The sequence below is a fragment of the Topomyia yanbarensis genome, unplaced genomic scaffold (genome assembly GCF_030247195.1).
Source record: "Topomyia yanbarensis strain Yona2022 unplaced genomic scaffold, ASM3024719v1 HiC_scaffold_330, whole genome shotgun sequence".
Lineage (NCBI taxonomy): Eukaryota > Metazoa > Arthropoda > Insecta > Diptera > Culicidae > Topomyia > Topomyia yanbarensis.
In genome coordinates this window covers 641-13,166 of record NW_026683526.1, presented here as the reverse complement: position 1 = coordinate 13,166, position 12,526 = coordinate 641, and the positions used below count along the sequence as shown (strand labels likewise).

Here is a 12,526-nt window from a genome sequence, read left to right as displayed (position 1 = left end):
TTTGATTGATTTGATTGATTTGATTGATTTGATTGATTTGATTGATTTGATTGATTTGATTGATTTGATTGATTTGATTGATTTGATTGATTTGATTGATTTGATTGATTTGATTGATTTGATTGATTTGATTGATTTGATTGATTTGATTGATTTGATTGATTTGATTGATTTGATTGATTTGATTGATTTGATTGATTTGATTGATTTGATTGATTTGATTGATTTGATTGATTTGATTGATTTGATTGATTTGATTGATTTGATTGATTTGATTGATTTGATTGATTTGATTGATTTGATTGATTTGATTGATTTGATTGATTTGATTGATTTGATTGATTTGATTGATTTGATTGATTTGATTGATTTGATTGATTTGATTGATTTGATTGATTTGATTGATTTGATTGATTTGATTGATTTGATTGATTTGATTGAATTGATTGATTTGGTTGATTTGATTCATTTGATTCATTTGATTCATTTAATTCATTTGATTCATTTGATTCATTTGATTCATTTGATTCATTTGATTCATTTGATTCATTTGATTCATTTGATTCATTTGATTCATTTGATTCATTTGATTCATTTGATTCATTTGATTTATCTGATTCATTTTATTCATATCTTTAATTTTATGCATTTCATGTTCAGTCATTCGTTTTATTTCATTCAATTTGTTAGTATCAGTCAATTTATTCTATTAATCTTATAACTATTTCTAAATATAATCTTAATTTTTATGTAATAACCTAATCTAATTTGATTCGTGTATATTATAATTTTGATTTCCATTAATTTTTCTACTCAATTTATGAATTTAAAAACCTATTGTTTCATTTTTACATTTCTTACAAAAGAAATGTATAGGATTCGCTCAAACTTTGAAAACTTTTTCCGAGGCCCGGAGGGCCGAGTCTCTTATACCAATCGACTCAGCTCGACAAATTGAGACAATGTCTGTATGTGTGTGTGTATGTGTGTATGTATGTATGTACAAAATGTCATGTAATTATCTCAGCAATGGCTGAACCGATCTTAATGAAAATAGTTTCAAATGAAAGGCCTAACGTTGCCATTTGACACTATTATTTTTGATTTTCGATATGTTGTTTACTCTCTGAGATATGGACGATTTTGTCAAAACACAGCAGGTTTTTGGCGAATAACTTTTAAACATTGCATTATTGTCCAACAAACAAAAAGAAAGCTTGTTAAAATACCTTTCTAACAAGCTATAGATTGTCTAAATCCGTGCACGAGCGGCGGAGATATTAAACATTTTGTATTTTTAGTCCTCGCTTACCAATTTCCACTAGCTAAAAATGAGATTGTTTCATACAGAGTATTGCTTTACTGGGGTTTTAGGGGCAAAACTAAACCGATTTTGAATATCGGGGTATGAAAACACATCTACGTGATTCAAGAAATTCGATGCTGTGAACATTTTGTGAACTACCTTTATAATAAATTAACTATTTATCAAAAATCAATATATATATATAAGTTCACTTCAAACACAAAATAATGTGTTGATAAAGAAACAGTGAGTTCTAGTATTTATCCCTTTCCATTTATTCCATAGGCATTGCGTTCAATCATGAGGTAAATATTGGATGTTATATCAATACACAAATCAACAAGTAATTCACCTAGTAGTGAGATAAAAGATTTCTCATATAATTATACTCGTGGCGTCACCGAAAGCAACTGTATGTTTGAAGCCCAAAAATCTAGCAAAAATTTAGCTCTTTTCCAAGATTTAGGTTATACTGGTTAGGGCGCAAAAATTACTACTCACATTAGGGGAGACTGAGGAGACTTGATCCCCGGGGAGACTTGATCCCATCATTGTAACTCAAAGGCGGATCAGAATACATTAATCGAATATACTATAAAGTTGCGTAGTTTTATCTAAACATAAATTTCATTAACACAGAAAAAAGAAATTGGACTTTTGTGTAACCGAATTTTTACCGATTTAAAAAAAATCTTAGAAGAACTGAAGAAGATTTATTTTCTAAATTTTCAAACTTTTATAAAATTTATAAAATCACCCACTACATACTCTACTTTTGCATACAGAATTACAGGAGAATGTCAATTATATGAATACGTTATGATTTAGCTGATTCTTTTGTTCAACTATATTTTTACTAAAGTTTGCTGAAATAGATGCTATGGGTTCACTTGATCCCTTCAAATTCGTGGAGATTTGATCCCCTTCGCCATACTTCATACACACCACTAAAAATAACCAAATTCGCACCAGAACAATTGAAGTCATTGTTACCATAAAATAACAAAAAAAAATACTGTCAAAAATGAACGCTTCATCGTAAAGAAACATAACTGTAATTGTTTACTACAGTATACGTAGTAACCATTCATCCCACATTTGACGTTCCTCAACCATAATAAAGACAGCTTTTAAATAATTGCACGGAGATTTGGGAATTCGTAAAAAAAATCAGGTGAGAGATGCGTAATATGTAGTAACAAAAATAACAATATCTAATCATAACAATTTAATCAATACTACAATCCATTTATAAAATTGAATGGGGTAATGTACCCGTTTTTGCCCTATTAAATAATAAAATTATTATTATTATTATAATAATAATTTTATTATTTCAGCTTCTTTGATTTGTTATTAAGGTCCATTTTTTATTTCGATTATAGAGGTTTTAACGTTAAGGTCATTCGCCTCTTATTAAGAGCCAATATAATAACAAAATTGTCTTGAGAATGGTGAAAATCTTCTGTTTGAGCGCAGCAAAATCTCTAATCGAGTACCCCCATTATCGCAATACCATTTGAGTCAATGTGTTGAGCAAAGATAGCAGACGCTGCTCTAACCAAAGGCTTCAGATGGTTAGGATGATAGTAGAAACAGGGCAAAAATAGGCTTATTACCCTACATGCTCTTTTAAACACGTTTTCATAAAGGAATCAAGTGTCCCCAAATTAGGGATCGAGTCTCCACTAATCTAAGAATTTTCCGTTTTTTTGTTGTTTTCCAGAAATGCTCATAGCTCATGTCCAGTATAATATTTCCATGTAATTTTTTTATGATTATTAGTCATCCCTAGAAACAATACAAAACTACAAAAAAATACATAGTTTTTTATCATTCCACGGAGTTGGACTGAAAAATAAAAAAGGGGATCAAGTCTCCTCAGTCTCCCCTAATTATGACAAGAATGAAAGGAATCAATATACACGCTTAGCTCGGGGAACCTATTTTTGGGTAAAAAGTACTCAACTTTCAACTAAACTTCATTGCATTAAAATTAGGTAATCAGCTCATTACAATTTTTTGGGTAATAGTATCAGAACTCAGTAATAAGTATATTTTACCCAAAAAATGTTTTGAAAGTGATACTCAAAATTAAGTTATTTTTCCCTAAAATTAGATTTTAGAACTAGTTTTTCGAGTGCGTATTTTTTACCCAAAAAATGTTTTGAAAGCGATACTCAAAAATAAGTTATTTTTCCCCAACAAAAGATTTTATAACTAGTTCATCGATTGCGTCTTTATTACTCAAAATTAGTTGTTTTAACATTTGTTTAAATTGGTTAGTTTTTACTCAAAAATGGGTTTATCGAAAGAAGTTGCCGCAGAAAATTTTCAATATGGAAATTAACAACCGAAAAAATAAAAGACATGAAACATGACTATTGAGTTTTCTGTTTATTTTTGTGTAAAAATACCTGATTTCATGTTGTGTGTTGTAAAAAACACCTGATTTCATGTTGTGTGTTGGTTAAGCTCTTCTGCCCGTTCAGCGTTGTCCAATGCTTTTAACACGTTATTAACTGTGTTGCGTGCACTATGTGTGGCCAATTTATGAATCTTAATTTTAAATATTTCGTAAAGCGGATACACAAAAACCGGCACTTTAACTCCGAAAACAGCGAATGATTTAAAAAACACATCTAAAGCTTGTATTGAGCAATCTCCGCAGTCTATCGCTTCTCTCTCAAGAACTACGAAGTATATTCCTCTTCCTTTTGTCTTCCCGAAGCAAGCGATATGCGGTGGGTATATACCGGCCGTGAGGTGTATGTGTTGCTTGTCTACCTAGAAATAATAGAAAAGAATAACACAATTATTGAATTCACTATGGTTAAAGCTCCCACTGATCTTATAAAATAAAAATATATGATCAATTGAATTACAAATTACCAAATAAACTGCCCATAATCACGGCAGTCCCACTTCCCATGATCACGTCAGTCCCACCTCCGATTATAGGCAGTATCGGCGCAGTAAACAGATTTATATTAGGGCTATTGAACTATATTCGTTTGAAAGATAGTGTGGGTTAGAAAGATTTAGAAAGATATTTACATTAATCCAGCGAACAAGCGGTGCTGCGAAGATTTCATCTGTAGACAAACTTGCATCTTCTTTCGCTCGTTTAGCGCCTCGTACTACCATTTCTTTCATAAGAATCAATGATCCGCGTATATAATCTAAAAAATAATCATTATAAATATATGCGCGCTCTACACTGCCACTATACGCATAACTGTCCCATGTGCTATGGGATTCCCTATACACATGGAACAGGTGTGCGTATAGCGGCAGTACATATCTTATCAAACAGGTGGATGAAGGAATACACATAATTGTAGCTGGATAGTAACGCAATATAGCATATCGTAGTCGTAATTATGAACAGTATTTTCCTTAACGGCTAATTCTTCACTTCGATTGAAGAAATTAGCAATAGTTGGGATACGGAAGTTTTTTATTTTAGTAAATTACTGTGAATCACAAAAGTTGTATTCATTAGAATGGAATTCTGTCGCGAGTTTAAGAAAGATGCATCAAGTATTCAGCGAAAACCAGTTTTAATCAAGTGAAGAAATTGATCGTTAGTCTTTTCGTAATCACAAGTTGAAGAAGGTGTTCGCAACGCAAGTTTTTTGCGCATATTGGTCATAATTTCTTCTATGGATAAACAAAACTTACCATCCTCGACATCAGTGAATGCGTTGCGATTCAATAACAGCCCTTTTGATAACAGTCTTCTTATATTAGTATCCATGCTTTGAATCTGATTTATTCTATTGAATGCTTGTTGAACCTAGAAGTTATGAAATTGTATTAGTTTTTCTTTCTCTGTTTTAGTTATGAATATGGTGAAAACTGACTTTGTTAAACCCATTCCGGAACCGGTTCGGAATCCTGAATGGATTCCAGCTCAAATGCCTCAACCGATTCCAACTTAATCGATTTCGGAATCGGTTGTTGTGTTTGAGCTAGAATCCATACAGGATCCGTTAATGATTCCGAATGGTGAAGAATTCAAGAAAGATCTTTCATTAGGACCAAATTCACATATGTAAACAAACTGAGTTTTTGCTGTAATGACATTCTGTTCTTGTTGAACACAAACTTACAAAAATTCCGATATTTTCATAAAATTTGAAGAAAAGATATACGCGCCCTTTAGGTAGTATTGGGTTTCTTTACACGCACTTGCTGAGCCCTTCTAGGAAATATTTACAGTTCCTATATTCATAGTTATGTGGTGACACTGATGTCGTTTTTCATTGAAAACACCTATGCAGTGGATTGCACTGCTTTTGCACTTTCTAGTAGCAGTGGGAATGAAACACGTCCAGTGGCCTGCTCTTCTGCTAGAAAATGCAACACCAGTGTAAACCACTGCTCCAGCGTTTTTCAATGAAAAACCCCATGAGTGAAGCCAATTGAACATGGCAAATACCGGAGTCGAACGAGCGCGACCGAGAAATGTTCGTATAATTATAAAAACACATCATACCTACCAATTCGTTTCGTTATACGTGCATGTAAGAAATTTCCCAGTTAGCTTAGCCAGAAAATCACCCGGAATGCTGGCTGGTTCTATTTCGTATTCCGGCTCCAGTGACAAAACCGATTCTTTTTACAATCGGTTGTGTCACTGGAGTCGAATACGAATTAGAACCAGCCGGAATTCCGGCTCATTTACGGCTAACGCTAGAGCACAGAGATTAGACATCCATCTTCAGCATTCAACTTGTGTAAAAATTCTAACGGATTCGAAGGTAGTTGGGATATCTCCACCAGGTGCGCTATTGTCGTCATGTTTTTTAGTGGCTGAATTAGACTGAATTGACAGCGATTATACCTCTTTCCATTGAAACCAATCCGGAACCGGTTCGGACTTCTGAGAGGATTCATTATGGATTCCAACTCAAATGCATCAACCGATTGAGTCGGAATCGGTTGTTTTCTTTGAGCCGGTGTCCATTCAGGATTTCGAATCGGTTCCGGAATGGATTTGACTTTGTAGTTGGGATAAGTTGATGTGGCGGCGCTAGTGTTTTAACGTATATTTATTCAAAAGATTACACAAGTTTTATTAACATTTGTGTTCGATCATGGATGTCTGTTCTCTGTGGCAGGAGCTTGAACATTTGCATGGGATGCCGTGTTTATTTCTGAAATAAAAGCTACCAGTTTTCCAGCTTTTGTCTCTGCCTAACTATGAATACAGGAACTATAAAAAGTCTATAGTCTACTATAGATAGTCAGTTTAACCCATTTACCTTTCATATATACGTCGAAATTGTAAGGGGGAAACCACAACTGGAAGGTAAATTGGGCGTATGTATTATTTTAGTTTCTAGCAAACAGAAATCAAAATCTCTTATATTGTTATGAGATTTAACCACAGATGCTTCATTAAAAAACAATGTCATAAAATAATTTGTACCTACAATAAAAGCTACATTTGAAAAGCATCGTCGAATTTAAAACTAATTTTTCTCCATTTGAGTACTGTGGGTCGAGGCCCTAATGAAAGATCTGTGTCCAATTATGCCGTTTTTGCTTGACCCCGAAGCTAAGTTATGTTATAAACCCAACCGTTGTCAGTTCATACATTTTGACAGTTGGGGTTAGAACCTTTGCGTCAAGTAAAAACAGCATTAAAATGTTCATGAATTTTCTTTATGTTTTACGCGTCAGCATTTTTTACAGCTTGAATTTGTGAAACTGCGGGTTTCTTATTGGTTAACGACGCTGAATCTTTGGTATAAATACTCGACATTTCATTCTTTTGTTTACCATTTATCTGTCAGTGTCATTCCAATCGAGCACGGTTTCAGTCAAAGGCACTCGTTTGAGAAGGATTCGAAGAGATTTTTTCTATATTGAATACCTTTGACAGGTCTCGTACTCGATTGGAATAACCTGGGATGGGACTTGCGGACAGATGTTTTCTTTTTATTTTTTCCTGTTCATTCTATCACTTGTTGAGACCTCTCTTTTTGCCTTACATAGCTTAAATGGAGTGGCTGCATTTGACAGTTTCCCCTGGCTGCATTTAACATTTCATTTTTTGCTATTTGCATGTCTCGTCTCAGGGATAAATATAAATTGTAAACAAAAAATAGATATCGATTATTTTACTCAGAAATTCAGCGTCGTTATTATTGGTAACAACGGTTATAACAAACAACTTACCATTAATCCATGGTACGATTTGAAGTGTGGAAATTGAAGAAATATTTGAGATACGGAAGCTTTTTGTTTCAATAAATTACTGTGAATCACAAAAGTTGTCTTCATTAGAATTGAAATCTGTCGCGAGTTTAAGAATGATGCATCAAGTGCAGAGCAAAGATCTGCAGCCGCCACTATATCGTCAGACACAATGTCTGAGGTTGTGTTCTGCGAATTGCGGTTGAACTTCCGATTCTCTTTCGGAACTTCCTTCCGTATATTGCAGATACGCTGCTCAATATATCCACTATGAGTCCCCTTGGACTGCCCGTTGTGCTTAAAAAAAACATTGACTGCCAAAAAGAATAATTTTTAGAGTAAGAAAATTATAAATCAATAAAATACATACTTCAGCTGGCGCTCCGCGCGAAGCAGGCCGAGCTAATTGCGGGAACGCTTCAATAATACGCTCTGCAAGTAGCTTCTTTTCTTGTGTTTTTGGGTAACTGCAACAAAAGACCATAAAATGTAAAATGAAACAATCGTGGTTCTGCGACTTGATATGTACATATTGAAGGAACTAATGGCGTTTTTGCTTGAACTCGAAACTGAGTCAGGTTCTAACATTTTGACAGCAGTAGGGGTTAGAAACTGACTCAGTTTCGCTTCAAGCAAAAACGGTATAAGAAACCGCTCACTGTGCTATTGTGCTTTTCACCGAAGATTAGCACGCGACGGAACCCGAATAGAATTTTACAATAGCATTTACCCTACAAACAATCATAAAAGAATAAATATTATAGTTATTCCTGTTTCAACATTGTTCGTCGCAGAGCTCTCGCCTAGGGGCAGATCACTCTAAGAATGTTAACAAATTTACATCAAATTAGAAAAAATGCATTTAATTTCCATTTTTGCATCAGCTTTGCACTCCCTCGCAAAAAAGTTTGTTTAACAAACGTCCTACGCTGATCCACGTTGTTCGACGTTTTGTTAAATGTAGGGCTTTGACGTCTTACACGCAACGCAAACAACATTGCACGCAACGCAAAAACATTGCACGCAACGCAAAATACATTATGAATTTCTATTTTGATGGAAATAAATGCATTTAATTTCGCTGATTTTTAAAATGCATCACAAGTGATCTGCTCCTAGGCTCTCGCAGTAGATTTACAATAATATTTCATGTAACAATTAATTTTACTGTTCAGAAAAAAAGCTGATGCAGTAAATTCACATTAAATTTTATTGTTTTCGAGAAAAAAAAATGTATGTAGAAAAATCGATTTTTTTAATGTTAGGATACATAACCACCCCCCCCCCCCCCTTTTCACTGTAAAAGTTGATTTTACATTGAAATTTACTGTAGAAACGTTAAAGTTTGTTGTTTTTATATTGTAGCATAACACTAGAACTTATTGTAACTTATTGTAAAATTACTGTACTGTCACAATGAAAATAATGGTTTAGTTACTGTACATTTCTATTCGGAAATCGAACCGAAATAGTGAAAGAATTGGTTCATTAAGCTATATATAGTTTTCCGTTCCATTCGGTAAATTTTAGGTACAATATATATAACATTATTTAAAAAATCGTTGTAATACGTTAAAATGATTTTTTTTTGTTTTTTAAAATAAATCTCATGTAAACATAGACAACCATACATAGGAAAACAGTGGTTGTTTACATTGACCTATCAAGACAACTCCCAATATGAAAAAAACTATATACATTGGATGGTGTTTATGTCAAATAAAAATAACCCTGCGGGAAAACCAGGAAAACATGTACAGTCGTGTTCGCTGGTTGGGCCACAGCCTTGTCCAACTAACGAATTTAATTCGTTAGTTGGACCGACTGACAAATGTCAAAAACTCTCCAGAGGAGATGTTGGCAGAATAAATGCATCTGTGCACATACCTAAATATTGTCAGATTGATTGTCAGAGTAAATTTGACAAGAGATTTTGACGTTCAGATGCTTTTTAGCGGAGGTCCAACTAAAAAGCGGTCCAGTTAAAAAGTGTCCAACCAGCGAATCACGAATGTATTCACCGGGCCTTATTTGTCGTGAAATTTAATAAGTCAAATGCTTCTAATAGTGTCAAATCAAGACTGTCAACATATTTCTTTATTTTAAATTTAAATTTTATTTTCACGTTTCCTGAGTTGGCAAAAACGTTGTAATCACAAAAATCAGCTTTATCGATGTATGTAATAAAAAAAGATTTTTTTCTCATTTAATGACCCAATTAAGGGGATACTCGCAAAATGGGACGACCGCCTTGTACGTCAATTATCAGTGCAGACATCCATGACCGAATAAATATATTAACACAGATTACAGACGTTTAGGCTCGATTTGAATTGTGTATAAATACCTGCTACTGAGATTCCGAATAAATCAGACGTTTGAAACACGTTTGGCAAACGTTTGTAGATGGCGCAGTGATCGATACAATGCAGTTAGAATGCAGCTGTCAAACACGTATAGCAAACAGTTGCGCAGATGGCAATAGTGAAACACGGATTTCCAACGTTTATCAATTTGAAAGTTTACACAGGTTTTTGAAGAAATTTTGTTCTAGCCTAAACGTCTGTTATCTGTGATATTAATAAAACTTGTGTAAGCATTTGCACGAATATACGTTAAAACACTAGCGTCGCCACATCAGCCAAGTGCCCCGTAAACCCATTCCGGAACTTGTTCGGAATTCTGAATGGATTCAGCATAGATTTCAGCACAATCGGTTGTTGCATTTCAGCATTTGAACCACTCAGAATTCCGAACCCGTTCCGGAATGGTTTGGTTGGGCAGAGATATAATTATGTTGACCATTTTGAAATCTCTATGTGATCCGCTGTTAATTCATTATCCCAAATACTTTCGAAAATGTCATCGAATCTAACACAACTGGAATGCTGGAGATGGACTCTGTTCTCTGTGGTATTTGCTTGTATAGCACTGATAACTGAAATACAAGTCAAGTTTTCAATGTGTGTAAGAAATAAAACTGCCGTTTTGAAATGCCATCAGCGAGTAGCATTTTGCCACTAGTCGGCGCTACGATCAACCAGCAAACGCTATACAGGTCTTGCGTGATACAATGGTGATTCACGCATGCGAACCTGATGGTGATTTTCAACATATTTTCATTTAAATGTCTACACAGTTTTTTGAGAAAGTTTGTTCTAGCTTATATGTCTGTTCTCTGTGCTTGTAGATATTTGCTGGGACACTTCACAAAAGTTCGAACAATATTCATAATCTAAATAAATTAAATATTGCCATTGTGAATTTCACTAAAATTTCTTCTGCAATGTTCTCAATGTTTACGTTTAGCAGTTAAACCCATATCAAAAATTTGGCTTGAAATTCAATGTGTATTCACCGCAAATGAAAAATTGTGGAAGAAAATGTTTTTATTTGCTGCGTTTGCGTACCATTTAAATTGTTCCAACATCGTCGCTGTACACCGGAATATTCAACCAGCAAGGTAATGTAATAAAATGAATAATTTGTCACTGTGCTCATTATTAAATATGTATTACCTTTCAAATATCTCTACCACACCTCAATAATGCATCATTACTAATTTCTTTTTAGGCTTACTGAAGATGCACCTGTTCCTGGCGATGCAAATATACAAAGGCATCATTTATCAACGGACGGTGGAGGTGGCTGTTCCGATAACACCAACATGTTTGTGTATGCATTTTAAAAATAACAACATAGAAGTAAAAACAAAAAGTACAATTGATCAAAAAACTAAACACTTTGGCAGAGCTGATTCAAAACTCTAACGAGTATCACGGACTAGTAAGCGAACAAATCTGTGTTTCGGACAAATTAGACTGCCGGAAGAGGCATCATGCTCATTCGTGATCTATGGTTTGGTCAGTTGACTTCGCATTTAAAAGAAATGCCCTCTTTGTAAGATACTGAAACTAATGAATTGCAGACATGATATTTAACAAAGTATGTGATTAGGCGTCGATGCTAATATCTAAAAACTGTAGGCCGTTGGCGAATCTGCTGTCCAGATACAAGTAATATGTACGCTCGTATGAGGGAAACCACACATTTGTTACGTGAGAACCTTGAGCCACGATAGAACCATCAAGTACCAAACTCTATCCATTGGATTATTTGCTGCTTCTATTAGAGTCTATAAGTGGCATATGTAATTGGTGTACATTGTTAAATGTATTCAATAAAGAATTGTCTTATTATTTATGAGAAACCAATTTGTCTGTAGCACAATCATTTAATATAACAGTTTTAAACTGCGGTATCATGATTTAAAAATGTTTCAAGGACCTATAGAGAAATATTAAGTTGAGAAATTCCTAATTTTGTGGACTTTCAAAAGCTATAATACTATGCCTTAAAGCAGGAATGACAATGGAAAAGTTTGAAAACAGACTGACACATATACAGACTTTGACAATAGTCAACATATGATGGGCCCAGTCGGTTCTAGGCCCATGCAATAGCATTGGGTGGTTTTGATTTTAACAAAGGCAGATGTTGGTTACGACAAAAAGGACGCCTAGCAGGGGGCTGATCATTGCCAACGTAAGGAGCGGCTTAATTGTCGATGGTTTTGGAGCAATTTCAGTAATTTTTTGACTCTGTGGTACATTGTTCTGATTGGGAGCTGGGGTCACAATCTGCCTTACAAGTTAAGAAGAGTTGATTGATACCCTTCATGTTGTTAGGCCAACATCCTTTTCAAACTTCGCTTATTTTTTTGTCATGTGATTGTTAAATAAATTCACGCCAGAAGAGGTTATAAATTATTTTATGTTCTACATCACAAGGAAATAGATTCAAAGGAAGTGGAATATAGCGAAGTAGATTATGTGGACCAAATCGGAGGTTCTGAATATTTCCTAAAGACCTGAATTTTTTCGTAATAGGTCTATAAGTATCGTTTTTGTAAACTTATTATTTATATGAATTAACAATATGATTTTTTAATCGCGAAAATAATGATAAGATCTGATGTAGGGGGAGGGAAAGTTCACCAAAATCTTACGAACT

General features: G+C 34.3%; 1 protein-coding gene across 1 annotated transcript; it reads right to left on the bottom strand.

The window, feature by feature from the left end:
* Window positions 1–3,684: 3,684 nt before the first annotated feature.
* Window positions 3,685–10,239, bottom strand: LOC131695295 (uncharacterized). Its single transcript, XM_058983764.1, has 6 exons — window positions 10,136–10,239; window positions 7,884–7,980; window positions 7,496–7,810; window positions 4,991–5,105; window positions 4,364–4,488; window positions 3,685–4,093 (listed from the first exon to the last, which is right to left on the bottom strand). Exons 1-6 carry the CDS (start codon window positions 10,237–10,239, stop codon window positions 3,761–3,763), a joined length of 1,089 nt encoding a protein of 362 aa, XP_058839747.1. The 3' UTR covers window positions 3,685–3,760.
* Window positions 10,240–12,526: the final 2,287 nt, after the last annotated feature.

Excerpts from the sequence above, each read along its gene's own strand:
- LOC131695295 (XM_058983764.1), bottom strand. The coding sequence starts at position 10,239 with ATGCAACAACCGATTGTGCTGAAATCTATGCTGAATCCATTCAGAATT. Across the intron at positions 7,981-10,135 it reads GCTGATGTGGCGACGCTAGT|TTACCCAAAAACACAAGAAA; the intron begins GTTTTAACGTAT and ends CTTTTGTTGCAG. Across the intron at positions 5,106-7,495 it reads AATCGTACCATGGATTAATG|GTTCAACAAGCATTCAATAG; the intron begins GTAAGTTGTTTG and ends CATAACTTCTAG.